The 20,651-nt window shown below is 47.7% G+C and overlaps 2 protein-coding genes across 7 annotated transcripts; one reads left to right on the forward strand and one right to left on the reverse strand.

Moving 5' to 3' along the window:
- Positions 1–1,971: 1,971 nt before the first annotated feature.
- TMEM97 (transmembrane protein 97) lies at positions 1,972–13,268 on the forward strand. 2 transcript variants are annotated; one of them, XM_017888905.1, is made up of 3 exons: positions 1,972–3,731; positions 10,133–10,272; positions 11,157–12,816. In XM_017888905.1, the coding sequence occupies exons 1-3, from the start codon at positions 3,427–3,429 to the stop codon at positions 11,414–11,416; spliced, it is 705 nt and encodes a 234-aa protein (XP_017744394.1). In that variant the 5' UTR covers positions 1,972–3,426; the 3' UTR covers positions 11,417–12,816. The 2 variants fall into 2 exon arrangements, with proteins under 2 accessions (XP_017744394.1, XP_017744393.1); XM_017888904.1 differs by having other exon boundaries at positions 2,214–3,731; positions 10,128–10,272; positions 11,157–13,268.
- On the reverse strand, positions 12,915–20,650 carry IFT20 (intraflagellar transport 20). Of its 5 annotated transcripts, none has more exons than XM_017888913.1 (6): positions 20,496–20,650; positions 17,024–17,059; positions 16,738–16,866; positions 15,318–15,403; positions 13,753–13,856; positions 12,915–13,240 (listed from the first exon to the last, which is right to left on the reverse strand). In XM_017888913.1, exons 3-6 carry the CDS (start codon positions 16,862–16,864, stop codon positions 13,213–13,215), a joined length of 345 nt encoding a protein of 114 aa, XP_017744402.1. In that variant the 5' UTR covers positions 16,865–16,866; positions 17,024–17,059; positions 20,496–20,650; the 3' UTR covers positions 12,915–13,212. The 5 variants fall into 5 exon arrangements, with proteins under 5 accessions (XP_017744402.1, XP_017744401.1, XP_017744398.1 ...); XM_017888912.1 differs by having other exon boundaries at positions 12,915–13,316; XM_017888909.1 differs by having other exon boundaries at positions 12,915–13,316; positions 17,024–17,260.
- Position 20,651: the final 1 nt, after the last annotated feature.

A 20,651-nucleotide genomic window follows, 5' to 3' on the forward strand; every position in this document is an offset into this window, starting at 1 on the left:
ACCGTGCCCGGACTTTTTTTTTTTTTTTTTTTGAGACAGAACAGAGTTTTGTTCTGTCACCCAGGCTGGAGTGCAATCACACTATCACAACTCACTGCAACCTCCTGCTCCCAGGTTCAAGCAACTCTCCTGCCTCAGTCTCCGGAGTAGCTGGAACTAGAGGTGCACACCACTATGGCTGGCTAACTTTTGTATTTTCAGTAGAGATGGGGTTTCACCATGTTGGCCAGGCTGGTCTGGAACTCCTGACCTCAGGTAATCCACCTGCCTTGGCCTCTTCTTGGATTACAGGCATGAACCATCGTGCCCAGCCTTCATGTTCTCATTCAAGTGAATGGTTTGGAGAAGGGAGAGAGGAGCTGTACACAACAGTCCCCCTTATCCTTGGGAGAACATGTCCCAAGACCCCTAGTGGAGGCCTGAAACCATAGGTAGTACTGAACCATATTGTTTTTCCTATACATATAAACCTATGGTAAAGTTTAATTTCTAAATCAAGCACAGTAAGACATTAACAATAAAATAGAACAAGTATAACAAGATACTGTAATAAATGGTATGTGAATGTGATCTCTCTCAAAATATCTTACTGTACTATTGATCTTAGCAACCTCAGCATTTTTTCCTAAGTCAAAAATCTCTACTTTTTCACATAAAGGAACTTTATAGTTTCTCATTGGCATATCCGAATTGTCACATCACTACCATTGCACGTTAGGGCCTTTGAGAGGAGTCTCACTGTTGCAGAGGCTGGAGTGCAGTGAAGTGATCATAGCTCACTGCTGCCTCAAACTCCTGGGCTCAAGGGATCCTCCCAACTCAGTCTCCTAAGTAGCTGGGACTACAGGCACGCCACCATGCCCAACTAATTTTTTTTTAAGAGATGGGGTCTTGCTATGTTGCCCAGGCTGGTCTTAAACTCCTGGCCTCAAGGGATCCTCCTGCCTCCACCTCCCAAAGTGATTACAGGTATGAGCCACTACGGGTTACTTGAACACAAGCACTGCAATACCTCAATGGTCAATTTGATAACCAAGATGGCTACTAAGTGACCGATACGAGGGGAATGGGAACAGAGTGGAGTCTGAAGAGCAAATTGCCTTTAAGGTTTATGTTGTGAACAAAATGGCCTCTCTCCTCAGGTGACCTAAGGTTTCCCAGGCAATGGCTTTTTTTTTTTTTCCCATGGAAAAAAAGCAGCAGCTAATTATGAGTCCTCCCTCCTAAGCCCCTGGTAGAGTGTTCTCTCCATGGAGACAGGCTCCCCCCTCGGAGCAGGACAAACAGCACTGAACACCCCTGCCTTCCTCTGGCTGTCGGTTCTGGGATCCTGGGCAAGGCTGACCTGAGGCTCAGAGGACGCCAGAACTGTGTGCCCTCACAATGCCCAGCCGCCCATGCTGTTTATCCCCTGCTCCCCACCCAAGGACCTCCACATCTCTCCTCCTGTGTCTCCTTCCAACCTGCTCCTCCTCCTCCCCAGCCAAACCCCTCCACTGTCACCTCCCCCAGTAACTGGCACTGGGCTGAGGACTCAGCTTCCCCACAGCCCTCTCCAGCACAGGCTATTCACGTTCTCACACTCTTCAAGGTCAGGATCAGCAGCCTCCCGGCCCCTAGAGGCCATGTCCACACAGTTTCCCCTCCACTGTCATTCCATGCTCACCTTCCTTCTAGTTACTCCCCCGTGTGCAGTGGCATTTTCGCCACCATCACCCTGGGTGGCCTTCCCTTGACGTCATCTCCAAAGACCTTACCCTCCACTCCATTTCAGTCGCACACTCCCACGGGCAGAACCTCTAACTGACCCCAGGAATTCAGGTATTGCACACCCTCCTCATAAGCTCCCACCCTTCCAGCCCAGTGACTCCCATCATGCTGGCACGTGTTTCTCAGCAGGTCTCAAACCCATTCACTCCTCCACTGTCTTACAGCCCCCTTTGGCCTCACCTCTCCCTCTCCCCCTGCCTAGCTTGAACTGCAACCTCCAGCACCTCAATCACTCTTGTTCAACTCTTCAAAACCACCTTTCGTCTTCCTGAACCCAAACTCTGTAGGGGTCCAGCAGCCTTCTTCCGGGTAGGCCCCCGCACTAGAGAAATGCAAAGCACACAGCCTGAGAGACTGGGGCAAAGCACACAGCCTGAGAGACTGGGGCCTCTGGGTCAGCGGCTCTCCCACCTCAGCTGGGTCTTCAACACTGCCACAATCCCTCTGTCCCAGCCCATAGCGTCCCAAGGGAAGGGGCAGCTGGGTGGAGCGCAGAGCACCCACCTAACCCACCCCAATCCTTCCATTCCCTCCGCCTCCTCCAGGGCTTTGAGCCGCATTTCCTGCTCTTCTCGAGTAGGGGCAACCTCTCCCATTGTCCAAACTAAAGCTCAAGTCTTTCTCACCTGAAAAATAAACTCTCGAGTGCCTCTCTCCAGCTACTGCCCCATGTCTCCTCCCCTTCGTGACCAGCTGTCTACACTTCCTGCCTCCATTTCCCCACTTTGTCACTCCCTGGCTCCTGCCCCCACGACACAGCTGTTCCTCACAGGGCCACAGGTGGGCATCACTCAGTGTTGACACGGCTGCCCCTCCCTGTGACATCGTCTCCTGCTAGTCTGCTCCTATCTTAGGCCCCGCCTCCCATGACCCGAGGCTGGAGCTCCCCCAGGATCTCTCCCAGGCCCTCTGCTCGCCATCAAAGGCGGATGCCTCACAAGCCTACCTCTCCAGACAGGCTCACCCAACTGCCTCCTCCAACCAACGCAGCAGCCCACTCAAGGTCCACGTAGTCCAAGCTGCATTCCTTCCTCGCACTCCCTTGCCCTGTGTCACCTCTTAGCAAATGGTAGCCTCGGCGATCCTGCCCCCAGACAGGCCTACGCCCAGCGTGGAGTTGAACATCAGTATTTGCTGAACGAGTGAACGAATCCTTGACCTTTCCTCATGCTCCACAGCCGGTGAGGATTCCTGTCCATTTTAATGCCTCCTACGTCCCTCGAGTCCTCCCGTCTGCTTATTTGTTCACCGCGGCCGGCTGCCTCCCCAGACCCGCAACCGCGGCTGGGCCGGGAACCTGCGCCGCGGCGCTCGTGCCCCGCTCTGCGACCCCTGCTCTGTGACGTCCGCACTGCACGGGGGCACCAAGGCCCAGCACAGGCGCTGGTCACTAGTACACGAACAGAGCGAGCGAACGGAGCCACGAGGGAAGGGAGGACCGCCGGCAGCCGCCCGGAGACCAGGATACCACCCGGCGACCAGGATACCACCCGGCCAGCACGGAAACGCAGGGCCCGCCCTCGTATCCGCGATCTGCACTGAGTAGCCGCGCGCCGAAAGACGTGACTAAGCTACGCCCACGCGGCGCTCTCGGCGGCCAATGGAAACGGCTTACGAGACGCCTTCTCCACGCGCTATACTTATACGGACCAATGGATGCGCCCTGCTGGGAATGCCGCCCCCTGTCCGCGAGCCTCCTCTTCTCGCCAGCCAATGGGAGCGGCATGCATAGCCCTCGAGGGGGCGGGGCGGCGACCAAGGCAAGTGGGTCCGGGAAGGCGCGCGGACTTGGCACGTCTTCTCACTTCGGCTGGTCCAGGCCCAACCGACGGACGATGGGGGTTCTGGCAACCAGGCGCTGCGTGGAGTGGCTGCTGGGCCTCTACTTTCTCAGCCACATCCCCATCACCCTGTTCATGGACCTGCAGGCGGTGCTGCCGCGCGAGCTTTACCCAGTCGAGGTGAGGGGCGCCTGTCTTATCCCGGCCCTCCGAGGCTTTCCCGCGCCCTGCGTCCACAGGGCCTTCACCTCCTCCGCGCTCGCCCACCCTGGGTTCCAGTTCTGCCGCCTCCCTCGGGTCCTGCCCATGCCTCCCCAGCTCCTAACCCTAAAAACTTTAGCTCTGTGTTTTCCTCGGGCTTTGTCTGTAACCCAGACCCTTCTCCCAAGCGGCAGGGGCGAACGCTTTGTTTCCTTTAAAGTCACTTCTTCCCTGAGTTTAAGGTTTCCCGCGATTCCACCTCTGGCCGGTTGTCAGTGTCTGAGGGAAGTAGTCTGGATGAAGTGGTGTCTAAAATCACATGTTAGGTTTGCTTTAAGCTTCTTTTTTTTTTTTTTTTTGGAAGGGCTTTAAAATACCAGTCTGATCCCAGAGAAAAAGTCCAAGTAGAAATAGACCTGTCTGAAGGTTTAGGGCCTTGGTTGGTGCAGCTGGGGCGTTCACAGATCGTCACTGCTTCAAGGTCAGGTTCCAGCAACTTCCAGAGCTCGAGAGTAAATTGCCATCTTTTCAGATTGGCTCTTCAATATTGGGTTCGAGTAACAATGATCTCCCGAGTAAAAACAAGGTGAAAATCCCGATTTCGTGGTTGTTGGAGAGCATTCTTTTAAGCCCAACCTCTGCTTTATTGCTTTGTTTTTTTCTTCAAAGCTACAGTTTTAGTTTCCCGGTTCGTTGGGTTTTTTTCTCGTGCCTGGACCCTGTGACCTTCTTCCATGGATTCCTGTCCTCAGTTCTGTTTCTCCAACTTATCTAGAACTGTAGGCAGGACTGACTGGTCTACCTGAAGATTTTATTTTGCCTCTGTTTCTCCTTAAATGTTTTTTCTCTGCTGAGGAGAGGTTCTTTACCTGAGGGTCATGAGCTCCCAAAAATGGGTGCAAAATTTTTTTTGTTTCCTGGAAGGAGAATATAGCTCCCATCGACTTTTCAAGGGACCTAACTCTCCCAAAAAGGCCACGGCTCAAGAATGTTCCACCACTCCCGTAAGTCACTCTTTTGTTTGCTTCTAGAACCAAACACAACGGGAAGACCTCTGGCCTCCTTTTGCGTGGGAAAAGCGTAGGTAGTATGAGGCAAGGTGCGGTCTGGGGACTTGGTTCTTCCAAGAACTGGTGGTGACTTGGGCGGGTCAGGGCCCTGTATCCTCAGCTGTTGAGAGAGTTGAGTTAAATTACAAGCTCAAACGTATACAGGGTGGGTTCGTTTTCATATTGCTGTTGTAGTTACCACAAATATAGTTTACAGTTCTGGAGGCCAGAAGTTCACAATGAAATCTTACAGTGCTCAAATCAAGGCAGGGCCCACTCCTTCTGAGGGCTCCAGGGGAGAATTTGGTTCTTGCCTCTTCCATTTTCTGGTGGCTGCCAATGTTCCTTGGCTTGTGTTCACATCTCTTCAATCTCTGCTTCAGGTCATCACATTGCCACCCTTTCTGTAGTCAGAGCTCCCTCTGCTTCGCTTTTATAAAGACACTTGTCATACATTCAGGGCGCACCAGATAACCCAGAAAATCTCCCATCTCAAAATCCTTAATTACATCTGCAAAGTCCCTTTTGCCAAATAAAGTAACAGTCACAGGTTCCAGGGAATAGGATGTGTTTATCTTTGGGGGTCATTATTCAGCCTACTACAGGGCCAGATAGTACAGACTCTTCCTGAAAACCGAAGAGGTCATCGCAGCTCTGCAGTAACCATTAATTGCCCTAAAGAAAGGAAAATCTACTACAGTGTTGGCCTATCTGTGGTTTTTGAAACCTGTGTGGCCAGCGGTACTCAGGCAGGCTGCCTGTCTCTGGTGTTTTAGGACCTTTTAATACTTCGTAATTAGCCTGCTACTCCATGTAGCCATTCCAGACTTCACAGCTGTTGATTTCTTTATCCTTGCTGGATGTGCCATTCCCACAAGCCCATCTTGCTCACCCCTAACAAAATACACTTAAAAGGTGCTCAGCATAATATCATAAATATCCCATTTAAATGTTTAAATGTGATAAAATTTCCTCAGTCCTTTTTTTAGAAACAGGGTCCTTTGTCACCCAGGCTTGCAGTGCTGTGATGCAGTCATGGCTTACCACAGCCTTGAACTCCTGAGCACAAGAGATCCTCCCACCTGTCTCCTGAGTAGCTAGGACCATAGGTGCACACCTATAATAAAAAATTATGGCTAATTTTGTATTTTTTATAGAGATGATGTCTTACTATGTTACCCAGGCTGGTCTTCTGGGCTCAGGCCATCCTCCTGCCTCAGCCTCCCAAAGTGCTGAGATTACAGGCGTGACCGACCATTCCCAGCATCAGCTTTATTTTTTTAATCCTGACTTACTGCAGAAGGCCCAAGGGCCAGTGCAGGCAGCATCTGGCCAGAACGTGTGTGTGTGTGTGTGTCTGATGTGATGTTAGGCATTAGCACAGGGGCATCCTGGTTGTGTGTATCTGTGTGTGTGATGATGTTTGAAGGCATTAGCACGGGGGCATCCTGGCATGGAAGGTCTGTGCCTCCATTCTTGTTGCTTTGGTGTAGGAAATGCTGATTTTGTTACTTCTCTATGGGGCAAATAATAATAAAAGTCTTGAATTATTCTCACATTCTCTTTGAAAAATGCCAAAATGTAACGTCTGTTGTTTTCTTCCCGAAGTAGAAGGAATTTTTCCCTGGAGCTAAAAGCCTGTAGGAGATCACCTAGTGGTTGGGCTGGAATTTGCAAAATAAATTTTTTTTCTTGGATTGCACCAAATCACTGCTTGGAAAACTCTTATTTTTTTTAATTTTCTTTTCTTTCTTTTTTTTTTTCTGAGACAGTCTCTGTCGCCCAGGCTGGAATGCAGTGGTGCGATCTCAGCTCACTGCAACCTCTGCTTCTCGGGTTCAAGCAATTCTCCTGCCTCAGCCTCCCGAGTAGCTAGGATTACATGTGCATGCCACCATGCCCGGCTAATTTTCATATTTTTTTAGAGATAGCATTTCACCATGTTGGCCAGGCTGGTCTCAAACTCCTGACCTCAGGCGATCTGCCTGCCTCGGCCTCCCAAAGTGCTGGGATTACAGGTGTGAGCCACCGTGCCTGGCCTGGAAAAACTCTTATTTTATTATGAAACAGTAAGAATTGAGTTTGGATAAGAAAATGGAAAGGAGAGGATGGGAAGCGTTTTGTAGTATCATTTGCAGCTGGATAACATTGCGTCTGGTAAAAATAAGGAAAAACAAGTGAGCATCTGGCTCTGAAATCAGTCTGTATTCCCATTCTAACTTACAGAAATACAAGATTGGTGAGTGGGAACCCCTGCTTTAGAGAGCCATGTGTGCAGGCCAGGTGCATCTTTTAATGGATAACAAGGGTGAGTTGAGTCAAATGTGAGTCAGGTATAAATGTAAACAGTTTCATTACCTTTCGTGGGGAGGTCATAGCTAATAATTTTTAATGACCAGTTGTGAGCTGTGATTTTAATGGGATTAAACTTGAATATCTCCAAATATGTATTAATTATATTCAATTAAGTAATCATTATGTGCTAGCTATTATTTTAAAGACTACATATATTAAGTCACTATCTTACCAATAGTGAAGTAGGCACTATTACTGGCTCTGTTTTATTGATGGGGACACAAGTGTAGGGAGATTAAAGGCCTTGCCTAAAGCCAGGCACTCTTCCCCAGGTCCTACCCGCCTCGCCCGTCTGCCAGGTGCCTAGGCTTTCTACTCTCCTACTCACAATTAGTCCCAGCCTCATTCTGGCATCAGGTGGCAGGTATATGACTGTGTAAGATGGTTGGTTACAATTATATTAATTCATTATTACGGTATCTGGGTGATAAGGTTTTTTAAATTTCGCTGATCTCATCTTGTAGGCCTTAGAAATTAAAGTGCTGTACAAGTCTGCCTCAATTTACGAAATAGTTGGATCAGAGAGGTATGCAAATTGAATAGAAAATGAAGTTCAAATAGCCAGAATGCCTTTTTTTTTTTTTTTTTGAGATGGGGTCTCGCTCTGTCACCCAGGCTGGAGTGCAGTGGCTCTATCTCAGCTCACTGCAACCTCCACCTCCTGGGTTCAAGCGATTCTCCTGCTTCAGCCTCCAGAGTATCTGGGATTATAGGCGTGAGCCACCACACCCAGCTAAGTTTTGTATTTTTAGTAGAGACGGGGTTTCACCATGTTGGCCAGGCTGGTCTCCAACTCCTGACCTCAGGCAATCCACCTGCCTTGACCTCCCAAAGTGCTGGGACTATAGGCATGAGCCACCGGGCCTGACCTCTGAGAATGCTTCTTACATTTTGCAGTCAGGCCGGGTGCAGTGACTCACACCTGTAATCCCAGTACTTTGGGAGGCTGAAGCAAGAGGATCGCTTGAGCCCAGGAGTTCGAAACCAGCCTGGGCAATGCGGCGAAACCCCATCTCTACAGAAAATTAGCTCAGCTTGGTGGTGCATACCTGTAGTCCCAGCTACTGGGGAAGCTGAGGTGAGAGAATCATCTGAGCCCGGGATGTTGAGGCAGCAGTGGGCCGAGATCAAATCACCATACTCCAGCAGCCTGGGCAACAGAGACTGTCTCAAAAATAATAATTTTACAGTCAATCTTTTAAAGCAGGTAGTTTCATCCAGTATCAGTATTTTAAAATCTAAAAGCGGGCCGGGCGCGGTGGGCGTCAAGCCTGTCAATCCCAGCACTTTGGTGGAGGCCGAGACGGGCGGATCATGAGGTCAGGAGATCGAGACCATCCTGGCTAATACGGTGAAACCCCGTCCTCGTTACTAAAAAATACAAAAAACTAGCCGGGCGACGAGGCGGGCCCTGTAGTCCCAGCTACTTCGGGAGGCTGAGCAGGAGAATGGCGTGAACCCGGGAGGCGGGAGCTTGCAGTGAGCTGAGGAGGCGGCCACTGCACTCGGCCTGGGCGGCAGGCAGAGACTCCGTCTCAGAAAAAAAAAAAAAAAAAAAAAAAAAAATCTAAAAAAGCGCTTAAAAAAAGGGATCTTAAGAAAACATCTTTGCTTATTTTATAGATGAGGAAATAGAACCCTGGAGAGGGACAGTGACTTAGCCTTTGTGTTTCCTACCAATTCAATCCTATTCAAACCACATTCCCATCCAGAAAAGTGCTTATGAATTTCAGTTTCAAATTCAGTACAAATTTGGAGATCCTTTGGTCAATAAATTGGTTATCTAGCCAGAGCCTTTCTGAAATTAAAAATATGCTAACAGGATATTTGTTTCTGGATGTTTGCTTAAAGTGCTCTTGCAGCAGTGGGGCTTCTATTTCACAATAGTGAGCCTTTATCTTTTGATTAAAAATTAACAGGAAAAATATTCTTGGATTTTCCATTGTAAGATAAATTCTTACCCTGGAGTTGCCTTTATTAATCATAATATCAAGACTGATTTGTCTTTGAAGGCCTCTGTGTCAGGACAATGCCACATCTAGGAGGTAAAATGTGATGTGACAGACGTTTAGTAGTCCACATAGAGCCAAGAGCACTAGGCTTTGGGCTCCTATAAAAGCCCAAGATGGGCAGCCTTAAACTCTGCTTTTCTCTGCCTGTAGCCAGGTCGGCATGGATCCACATCCTTTTTATTTGACAGGGTAATTAGAAGCGTGGGGCCCAAGCTAGAACTGAGACGCTAAATCCCTGCATAACCAAGAAGCTACTAGGTAGTTTGTAGTTTGGGGCAGAGTTTGTTCTTCCACTAAAATTCTGTCTCCTAAAAACCAAAAATTAGAATTAGGCGAGTTAAGAATGATAAGGAACTTGTTTGCCATATTGGAATTAAAGTGTCCAAAATTACATCACCACAGAGGTTATAGATTTACTTCCCCTTTCACTCCCACCCCCACCCCCAGAAAAGAAGAGAGAAATTCATTTCTGCATTTGAGGGAATCTGGCCTTTGGAGCTTGGTGTGTGGTTGTCATTGCAAAAGGGAAAGTGTCAGGATGGTTTTCACGTTTTTTTTTAAACAAAGAATGATATTGTTGGCAGAAATGTCACATTTGTTCATTCAGCGAACACCCTGAGTGCCTACTAAGTGCCAGATACTTATTGTTGCTCCTGACAGTGGCCAACACATCTGGATATGTTATCTTGGAATTATGAACAGATGCTGGGTAGCACAAAGAAGGGGCTAGAAGAGTTGAGAAAACTTCACAGAGAAGGGAACATTTGAGTTAGGGATAGTAAGTTTTTATTAAAAGACCATCTAGGCGGTGTCACAAAAGCCAGCTGGACATGCCATCTGCTGCTGGGGTTGGGGGTGCTAATTAATGACAGGCTCCTCCAGTGTATTTTTAAATGAGCTAGAACCCAGCCTGTTGAGGCCAGGTGGCTGTAATTCATCATGATCATTTTCTTTTTCAGTTTAGAAACCTGCTGAAGTGGTATGCTAAGGAGTTCAAAGACCCGCTGCTGCAGGAGCCCCCAGCCTGGTTTAAGTCCTTTCTGTTTTGCGAGCTTGTGTTTCAGCTGCCTTTCTTTCCCATTGCAACGTATGCCTTCCTCAAAGGTTGGTAAATGGTGGGAAAATCCCATTTTTACCCAGAAATCAGGTCCCAGAAATCTTTTGGGAAAGTATCTCCAAAGGGAAGGGGATGGTCCCCATAGTTTGTGGGAGGATGCCATAGGATCTGGGGGGAAATAACCAGGGTAGATCTTGTAAAAGGACATTAGTGTGGCTCAGGTTCATGTCCGTGGTCAGTGGGGCTGCACGGCTGCCTCAGTCGTCTAGAAATCCCTTGCATACACATGAAACCTGAGACCACTTAAACGATGAGCTTGTTCCCTTTTGTTTTGTTCCCCAACAGAATTAATTTCTCTTTTTGTTGGCTTTTATTTCTCTGCGTTGGATAGTATCATACTGACTTATAAGCTGTAGCATCAGGCGAATCCCTAACATGCTTCTCATTTTAAAATTATTCTTAGTGTTCTCATAATCAATGCTTTTTAAAAAAGGTGACCATACACGTGTACTTGATAACGAAGCTAGAACCGCTGAAAATGCTTGTTTCCCATTGGCATCCCCTGGGGTCACTGAATCTGACTCCTGATCCTCTCACCTATATATAATTACTGAACAAACAGATACCATGGGGCAGGGATTTCCCTCCCCTTGGATTTTATCCCACACAGGTTTTAACAGGTAATGGCAGTTTTATTGCCCTAGAGTTTTGCTGAGTTATGTTCTGAGTTATATTCTTGGTTGTTCGGCGAGCTGTCAGCTTTCACATAAATCTGCATGGTGGGCAGTGTGGCACATCCAGGTTTCCAGTTCTGAGTTTCCACTGGGAGAAAGGAGTAGAAGAAAGCAGGCAGGCAGAGACAGTGGGAAGGTCATGGACACCTTTGAGTCATGAACAGACCTAACCATTTTTCTTTTCCCGACTACCTCAGGAAGCTGCAAGTGGATTCGAACTCCTGCAATCATCTACTCCGTTCACACCATGACGACCTTAATTCCAATACTCTCCACATTTCTGTTTGAGGATTTCTCCAAAGCCAGTGGTTTCAAGGGGCAAAGACCTGAGACTTTGCATGAACGGTTAACGCTTATATCTGTCTATGCCCCCTACTTACTCATCCCGTTCATACTTTTAATTTTCATGTTGCGGAGCCCCTATTACAAGTATGAGGAGAAAAGAAAAAAAAAATGAAGGAAACAACCACTGGCTCAGGGTAGAGATGCCTACAGGGTGGTTGCTTGTTGGATACAATACAAGGAACACTGCTCAGAATCCACATCTTCAGCAGCATTTGAAACACTGGCAGCAATGCACAAGAGCAAGATGGTGTCAGGAACCACGTCAAACCCTCACCTTTTTTTTTTTTTAAAAAAGTCTCACTCTGTTGCCCAGGCTGGAGTAAAGGGCAGTGGCATGATCTCAGCTCACTGCAACCGCTGCCTCCGGGGCTCAAGCTATCTTCCTCAGCCTCCCAAGTAGCTGGAACTGCAGGCGTGTACCAACATGTATGGCTATTTTTTTTTTTTTTTTTTGTGGAGACGGGGTTTTGCCATGTTGCCCAGGTTGGTCTCGAACACCTAGGCTCAAGTGATCGGCCCACCTCAGTCTCCCTAAGTGCTGGGATTACAGACGTCAACCACTGGGCCCAGCCCAAACCTTCACCTTCTAAGGGCACTGGGATGAACAGACCGATCAGCTTGAGAGTGGGCAAAGGGGTGTGGGCTAGGTTATAAGGAAGTAGTACCAAATACCCGTGTGCCTGAGTTCCGCTGCAGGATTCCTAAAAGCAGGACCAGACCAGAAACTGCTAAAGAACATGGCCTGTTTGACATGTTCATAAGTCACCTGACCTACAGCATATATGCTTATGACTAAACCCTCCACACCTGATTCTCAAGCATGTTACCACCTGTCAGCAAAATGAACAGTACATTTTGGGCCATTTTAAATGTGAAATTTTGCCTCTTTAACGTTAATTCAAAACTATATCAATGTTTTTTTGTCCCCACCTCTAACCTAAGGAAAAAAGAAAAAATACTATACAAAGAAGTTTAAACTTAGTTTTCCTTAAGGGTCAGCCCAACAATGACTTTCAGTGAGAAATGGATTAAACTGGAAAATGTTTTTGTTGCTGTTGTAAACAGATCATCCTGGAAGGTTTTTGTTTGTTTTTAAGTTACTTTATTCTATTTCTAAATCTTAGTCTTCCACATTTCTAGAAGCCACCTGACACAGGTTCCTGTATCTAAAGTCTAGCATCTCAAGGCTGATCTGGTATGCTAGTATGCTTCCTAGTGGATAACTTAATCCTTTAATACACTTCAGTGGTTCCCATCTTGTTCTCAGAAGGGAAGGTGGCTACAGCCAGGCATAACATCCACTGTGTGCATAGAGGGTCCTTCAAGTTGATGCTTGGCATTCCATCAGCTTTCTCTAAGTCTTTGCTCAAGTCCAACCTTAAAATGATGTTAGACAACAGGTCCCGGTCAGTTCCCTCTATTTTCACCCATTTTGCTCACAAGCCATATTGGTCTGAGTAGTGGTGCTGTCTGACTCACATGTGTGATCCAAATAAAGGTAGCTGCTGACCACTGCCTGGTTTGTTTTGTGGACGGGGGCTAGAGAATCCAGGGTTCTCTCACGAGGGGTTAAACATATTTCAAGGGCAACGGGAAAAAAGGTACATCAAGCCATTTGAAAACAAAAATGTATTATCCTTCCAAAGCTTTGTGAATTTACAAAAAAAGGATGAAAGTTTACAAACTGCTTAGTTCCAACTAAGCATAAGAGGTGAGAACGTACACTGCAGGGCCACCAGCAGCAGCTGTGCACTGATGTTTAAAACTGGCTCCCCCGGACTTGTAGTGCTGTCTTCAGGGGGCTGCGTTCCTTACACGCCACCTCTTGTGACAGGTCATTGGTCAAGCCGCTGGAATGCTACAGAGGTTTTCTTGGTTTTGAGGGGCTTTTTTTGTTTTGCCTTCCTACTATAAAAGTGAAATTTTCAGTTCATTTCTGAAAAATAAATTGGTCAATAAATTCATTTTGTTCTGCTTCTACTTTACACAAAGCTTCATATTCAACCCGATACCTGAAAAACAAAATTGTTAGAGGCCCTGAAAAAAAGATGAAGTAAACCACAGACTTAATTCTTCTAGAGAAGGATATAGAGGTTTAAATGATTTCAAGAAATGGTGTGAGTTCAGAATGAAGAAAGAAAGAGGCAAAGCCCTACCCAGAGCCACCCATGAGAAATCTCCAGCCCTAGGAAAGTCTTCTTTCAGAGAGCCAGCCAACTTCGTAGACCCTTTCATGCTCAAACTACTAGAGGTGGTTTGATATTAAGTTTTCTATTTCCTTCCCATCAAATGTAATTTTATTTTTAAAAATCTTCAAATCAGGATGACAAGTGAGATGCTATTCCTGGGAAAACAATGATGAAGAGTAAGGACAAGAAGTGATCATTCCAGAAGGAAGAGTGGAAATTCAGCTGTGTAAAGAACTTGCTTTACATCATGACTTCTTACCTTTCTAGCTGCATTTTCTTTTCTGCTATTAGTGCTTGAAGTTGCTGCTGTTGAGCTTCTCTCTGCTTTGCTATAGATTTGAGCAAGTTCCGAGCACCGATGGCCTACAGTATTGCCAGAGAAGGCCATGGCTTCATTAAAACCATCTACAGCATCAAGTCCTCAAAGTGGGGAGGGGTCATCTGGGAGCTATGTCAGTCTCCAGAAAGGAAAAGAAAGTGGAGCCCCAAAGCTTTTGGGTTAAGTCAGAAGGATTAACCTACTGATCACAAAGTGCCTCAAGAACTTGACGGCAGCTTTGAGACATGTCTAGGAGTATTCCTAGAGCCGGGGACACAGGCACAATAGCACATTTGGTGGTGCCATTCAGCCTTGTGCCTTTCACCAATCATGCTATGTACACCTTCATTTCTTCATTTATAAAATAAGGATAAAACCATCTACATCAGTGCTGATATGAAGATGAAAGGAGGCCAGGTGTGGTGGCTCACGCCTGCAATCAATCCCAGCACTTTGGGAGGCCAAGGTGGGCAGATCACTTGAGGTCAGGAGTTTGCCTGACCAACATGGTGAAACCCTGTCTTTACTAAAAATACAAAAAAAAAAACGGCTGGGTGCGGTCGCTCGCACCTTAATCCCAGCATTTTGGGAGGCTGAGGCAGGCGGATCACCTAAGGTTGGGAGTTCGAGACCAGCCTGACCAACATGGAGAAACCCTATCTCTACTAAAAATACAAAATTAGCCAGGCGTGGTGGTGCATGCCTGTAATCCCAGCTACCTGGGAGGCTAAGGCAGGAGAATCACTTGAACCCCGGAGGCGGAGGTTGCAGTAAGCCAAGATCGCACCCTTGCACTCCAGCCTGGGCAACAAGAAAAAACTCCATCTCAAAAAAAAAACAAAAAACAAAAAACTAATCTGGGTGTGTTGGTGCACACCTGTAGTCCCAGCTACTTGGGAGGCTGAGGTGGGAGAATCTCTTGAACCTGAGAGGCGGAGGTTGCAGTGAGCCGAGATTGTGCCACTGCACTCCAGCCTGGGTGACTCTGTCTCAAAAAAAAAAAAAAAAAAAAGATACAAGGAAAATAAAAGACTGGCGTAAGTCAGTAGAGTTAGGTTGGACTAGAAAGTTATTAAAATCTTTTTTTTTTTTTTTTTTTTTGAGACGGAGTCTCACTCTGTCACCCAGGCTGGAGTGCAGTGGGCTATCTCGGCTCACTGCAAGCTCCGCCTCCCGGGTTTACGCTCTTCTCCTGCCTTAGCCTCCCGAGTAGCTGGGACTACAGACGCCCGCCACCTCGCCCGGCTAGTTTTTTGTATTTTTTAGTAGAGACGGGGTTTCACTGTGTTAGCCAGGATGGTCTCGATCTCCAGACCTCGTGATCCGCCCATCTCGGCCTCCCAAAGTGCTGGGATTACAAGCTTGAGCCACCGCGCCCAGCCTTAAAATCTTAAATAAAAACTCACCCACCCACCCCTCTAAACAAATCAAGAGGGAAGAAAGATGAGAGGGTAGCAAACTAGGGTCCCAGGCCAAGACGTAGGCAGAAGACATGCTGATCTTACCTTCATCTTTTCATTTTCTGCTTCTTTTGCAAGTTGATCAACAAGCTCAATTAAACCACCAACTATTTTCTGAAACTGGCCAATTTCTTTCAGAAAAAGAACAAAAAATAAAATATTTCCTCAGTCTCATCACTCCCCTTCGGTAGAGTGCTGAGGCAGTGCGAGGGCAGAGCTGACTGCCCCTTCTAATTTGTGTCAAAATAGTTTGGTGTGAGCCAGGCATGGTGGCGAGCACCTGTAGTCCCAGCTACTCAGGAGGCTGAGGTGGGAGGATCACTTGAACCCAGGAGTTAGAGGATGTGTGATCATGCCTGTGAACTGCCACTGCATTCCAGCCTGGGGAACATAGCGAGACCCTGTCACTTAAACACTTTGGTGCCTATTGGCCTGTCTCCTACCCTTGGTCTGAACCTAGAGAAGGGTGGCCAGCTGGACCAGGGCATACCCGGACCTTGTGTCCCCACTGAGCCAACCAGCTGCTATGACCTCAGGCTATGAAAGCACTAGGCCCTTGCTGGGCTCATCCTCCAGACAGACCCCAACCCTGCTTCCCCAGGAATGACAGGAAGCACTGTTGTTCACAAAAGGGCAGCCTCAGGACACAAGTGCTGCCTCTGGACTAGCTACAGGTATGACACCAGATTTCAATTAACAGTGGGGATGGGGGCTTCCCACTTGTAACCACAGAAAATACAGAGCTCACAGCATTAAGTGCCTAATCTCCCGCTCACTTTCTCCAATGTCCTGGATGTGACAGAAACACAACTTACTGAGGGAAAACTAAGGCCCAGAGAGGTGTGTGCATGGCACATCAATCACAGAAGGTTAGTGACAGAACCCAAGCTACCTTTCACTAATCAGCTCTCTCCACAACCTAGGAAGCCCTCAGAAAGCTCAGAAATCCCTTGCTCTAGCTAGATCGGGCTCTGTACTGAATGCACTGGGCTTACTTGGCTGCTGGGACAGGAGGCTTCCTGAAGATTTCTAGCCAAAAGATGACTTCAGTAAGTCTGTTGAGCTGCTTCTAGAAACTTCACTTATCACTTCTAACTCCAAATAACAGAGAACCTGCCACTAAGACTTCCTCTGAAGAAATCAAATCAGGAGTACATAATTCTATTTCTCACCCTGAAGTCATGGTTATGTTCCCAGAAAGTTTAAGGTTTCTAAGAGCAAGAAATGAAAGATGGCATATCTAAAAACACCCTCCCCATCCAAGTGTTTGGTTTGACTGGTGCTCTGTTGGGGACACATGAGAGCACGAGGGCAGGCAGAGAAGGGTGGCACATGGGAACTCACAGATGCCAGATTCAACCTCCAGGGAGCCAGCAGCTCCACTGTGGCAGGGCCAAGATGAGCCTGGGGTACAGTTGGAATAGCAGCTCAAAGCTGAGTGACATGGTATCTCCCCAATACTCACTGTCCACAAAGTCTTTGCACTCTTCCTTCAGCTCTATGGTCTGCTGGGTAACCTCTGGGTCCAACACCCGCAGCTTGTTCAGTTCATCAAAGTGCAGCCCTGCTTCACCCAGGATGTCCTTGGCCATGGCTGCAAAGAAACCGGCCCAATTCCTCATCACTTCCTAGCACCCAATGAAATGCCTACTGCCAAGCCAACCCCGTTCCTGCCCTTGGACACCAATGCCAAAAACCCAGATGTTCCAAAGGCTCCCCATTCCCTCTGCCAACACCTCTCTGAGCCTCACCTGTTTCCCATCCAGACTTCCTAGAGGAATTCTGCTCTGAAGGAGTGACAGTGGCAGTCAGGAGGAGGTGTGTCATAGGAGCAAGGGTCAGGAAAGAATAAAGTCCGCTTGCTTGTCACAGGCATCGTTCATTCAACACACATTTCTTGAGTGCCTACTACATGCCAACACTGCTAGATGCTGGGGGTACAAAGATGAATGCAACACGGTGCCCGCCCTGAAGAGCGCATAGTTCAGCTGGAGGAAGACAGACACAGAAACTGAAAAATCACACTGTGTTAAATGCTTGTTTAGAAATATCAGTAAAGAGCCGGAGGAGGACACAGCCATTAAAGAAGGAGTGACATCTGAACTAAGTTGTGAGTCATAAGTGTATTTACTTTATATATCACCAGTTATGTACCCAAAAGCACATGAGAAGGCTTCTCAAATACATATACTGGAACAACACAAAAAACAAATAAAAGAAATCTGAGTGAATTAAAAATTATGGTTAAAAAATACAAAGTCAGGAGTAAGAATATTACTCAAAATGTATGCTTGCCTGAATTGGGAATCAAAGTTGGGTTATTCTCTTTCTAGCAGAAAACACAAAAAGGAATGAAGTATCAGCAAGAACATATCAAGGCAGGAGGCCAGGGATAGGTATTCCAAGCAGAGAAAACAGCATGAACAAAGGCCTGCCCCATCTAAGGATGAAAGGAAAAAGGATGGAGCTGGAAAGGTGAGCTGGAGCCAGACCAGGAAGACCCTGTATGCCAAGCTAAGGAGTTACGATTTTTTCTGTAGGCAACAGAGAACTAACAAAGGTATCTTCTCCCTTTCCAAGCCACTTTGTATTTCTGTTCCAAAGGATGCCTCAATTCTGGGAAGGAAATACTGAAAACTCACCCTCGTTCTGGCTCAAACACACACACACGCACACGCACACACAACAAATTAAAAATAGACATCATATGACCTGTTTAAAAAGGGAGGCAATGCTAGTTACATCTACCAATTAGCTGCTATGCCAATTCTAAAACGCAGGTGCTCCAAAGTCTACCATCACTTGGACCTGCACCAGCCCTTTCCCTCTGCCCCACTGCCCCAGCCTCAGCTGTTTCCCTTTTGGCTTCCTTAGAGAAGTCCTGTTCTGAATGGGGTGATTCTGGGGGTGGCTGTCCAGGGCAGGTGTGCCACAAGAGGAGCAATGGCTCGAAAATCATCAAGTCTCACTGTTTCTAGAACTTCTGGGTCTTTTGTTGTTGTTGTTGTTGTTGTTGTTGTTCTGAGAAGGAGTCTTACTCCACTGTCCAGGCTGGAGTGCAGTGGCATGATCTCGGCTCACTACAACCTCTACCTCCAGGGTTCAAGCAATTCTCCTGCCTCAGCCTCCTGAGTAGCTGGGATTACAGGTGCCTGACACCTTGCGCAGCTAATTTTTGTATTTTTAGTAGAGATGGGGTTTCACCATGTTGGCCATGGCTGGTCTCAAAACTCCTGACCTCGTGATCCACCCACCTCAGCCTCCCAAAGTGCTGGGATTACAGGCGTGAGCCACCGCACCCGGCCAGAACTTCTGGTTTTTAAGAGGACCAGAAATCCAATTCTCAATGTTGGTATGTAATTCAAAAATTTTAAGGGGGAAAACCCACATCCAACACTGCATGGGCCAACTAATATGTGTCTATGAGCTGTCTGTAGATGACTCTGGCCTTTGGCCTCACTGGAATCCACTGATGTAAGTGAGCTAGCATCATCCTTTTGAAGCACTGTGTTCATCTGTAGCTTCCTTAAAATAGGGCTTTTTTAAAAGATCTGGCCAGTGCGGTAGCTCATGCCTATAATCCCAGCACTTTGGGAGGCTGAGGTGGGAGGATCATTTGGGCATAGGAGTTTGAAACCAGCCTGGGCAATGTGGCGAAATACCGTCTCCACAAAAAATTTTTAAGATAGCCAGGCCTGGTGACATGCGCCTGTAATCCCAGCTACTTGGGAAGGTGAGCTGGGAAGATCGCTTGAGCCCAGGAGGTGGAGGCTGCAGTGAGCTGTGTTCACACCACTGCACTCCAGCCTCGGCAACACAGTGAGACCCTGTCTCAAAAAAAAAAAAAATGTCTTTCGCAGCTACAGGTCATTAATCTGACCAGCTGCTCCAGAAAGATTCGAGCAACATGAGGAAGCAAACAAATATCTGTTTCAACTTCCACTCCCTTCCCTGAGAGCACACATTTATTCAGAAACATCCACTGAGTCCCTGCTCTGGGGACAGACTAGTGAAAACAACGCCTCTGGACAGATGGTAAACAAATAATCACAAATCGTGGTATTAGTATAAGGAAAAGTACATGGTGCTATGTGAAGTGCGGCAGGACACGGTTCATGGGGGGCGGAATGAGGGGAGTGCCTACAGAGGCCTTCTGAAAAAATGACACTTAAACAGACCTAAAGACTGTCCAAAAGTTTGTCAAGTGAAAGGGAAGCAAGGCATTGCAGGCAGAAGGAAACATACGTGAAGATCCTGAGGCAACAGGAAATTTGATGCATTCCGAGAACTGAGACTGAGCAAGAGAAGCGAACAGAATGAGGCTAGACAGGGAGGCAACAGCTGGATCACGGAAGGCTCTGAAAGACGCAGTAATGAGCTTGGATTTTATCAGAAGGGTAACGGGCAGCCAGAGAGTTCTCAGCAAACCAACAAAATCAGACTTAGATTATTCTTTCTCAGCCTGGAGAACGGATTGGAGGGAACAAGAGAGGGCAAGGCCCCAACTACCTTCTTGTTCATCACTCTAACCCTAGCACCTAGCATGGTGCCCACACATAACTGGCACTCAGTAAATGTTTGCAGAATGAATGACCGTGGAAACAGGAGACCATTACAGTAACCAAGGCTGGCAGCTGAAGACAAGTATTCCGAGTTGAGATGTTTTGTAAGTCGAGGTGATTGGGGCTTAGTAATGGACTGACTGAATGTGGGGCTTTTGGGATAAGAGAAAAACAAGTCAGGCATGACTCCCATGAATCTGGCTTGGCCCACCTATCTGATTGGAGGGGCTGGCTTAAAGAGATAGGTAAGATGGAAGAAGGGGTGCAGGGAAAGAGTTCACAGATTCTCTACCAACTCCCAACACACGCGTGTCTGAGCATCTGAGCAACACCTGACCCAAGAGCTGGGACTAAGTTCCCTGAGCATGAGGCGGTCGCATAATTTGTGAGCCCCGGCTCTCCCAGATGCATGCGAGGTACTGCGAGCCGACTCTTTACTATGTAAACTCCCCGAACTTATCCGAGCCGCAGTTTCCTCGTAAGATCGTGGCAAGCATCAACGCGTCAAACTCCAGGCCTAACCTGGGTGTGAAAGCGCCCCCGGAGAGTGGGGCGGAATTCCCACGTCTCTCTCCGCCCGGGCTCTTTCCTCAGGACGCGGGCCTGTCAGGCTCCTCTCGCCCCTGGTCCGCCCGCATCCCCCGACCCGAGGTCAGCCTACCTGCCGGCCCCGCGGCGGCAGCGCGCTGCAGCCCAGGCTGATGTAGACAGGCAGCTTCTCCCGGGTCAGCGGTAGCCGGTACCCAGTTAGCCTGCCACGGCCGCTGCCACGGCTACAGAACCTGTTTACCCATGACGTCACTACCTTCCTGACCCC

The sequence above is a fragment of the Rhinopithecus bieti genome, unplaced genomic scaffold, assembly GCF_001698545.2.
Source record: "Rhinopithecus bieti isolate Rb0 unplaced genomic scaffold, ASM169854v2 scaffold_18477, whole genome shotgun sequence".
NCBI classification, from domain to species: domain Eukaryota; kingdom Metazoa; phylum Chordata; class Mammalia; order Primates; family Cercopithecidae; genus Rhinopithecus; species Rhinopithecus bieti.

Bases quoted from the DNA above. Each gene is read 5' to 3' on its own strand.
- TMEM97 (XM_017888904.1), top strand. From the start codon at position 3,423: ATGGATGCGCCCTGCTGGGAATGCCGCCCCCTGTCCGCGAGCCTCCTC. The intron at 3,732-10,127 runs GTGAGGGGCGCC...TTTCTTTTTCAG, and splicing joins GCGAGCTTTACCCAGTCGAG to TTTAGAAACCTGCTGAAGTG. The intron at 10,273-11,156 runs GTTGGTAAATGG...CGACTACCTCAG, and splicing joins AACGTATGCCTTCCTCAAAG to GAAGCTGCAAGTGGATTCGA.
- IFT20 (XM_017888909.1), bottom strand. From the start codon at position 17,099: ATGACACACCTCCTCCTGACTGCCACTGTCACTCCTTCAGAGCAGAAT. The intron at 15,404-16,737 runs GTGAGTATTGGG...TTTTTCTGAAAG, and splicing joins GTGCAAAGACTTTGTGGACA to AAATTGGCCAGTTTCAGAAA. The intron at 13,857-15,317 runs GTAAGATCAGCA...GCAATACTGTAG, and splicing joins CAGAAAATGAAAAGATGAAG to GCCATCGGTGCTCGGAACTT.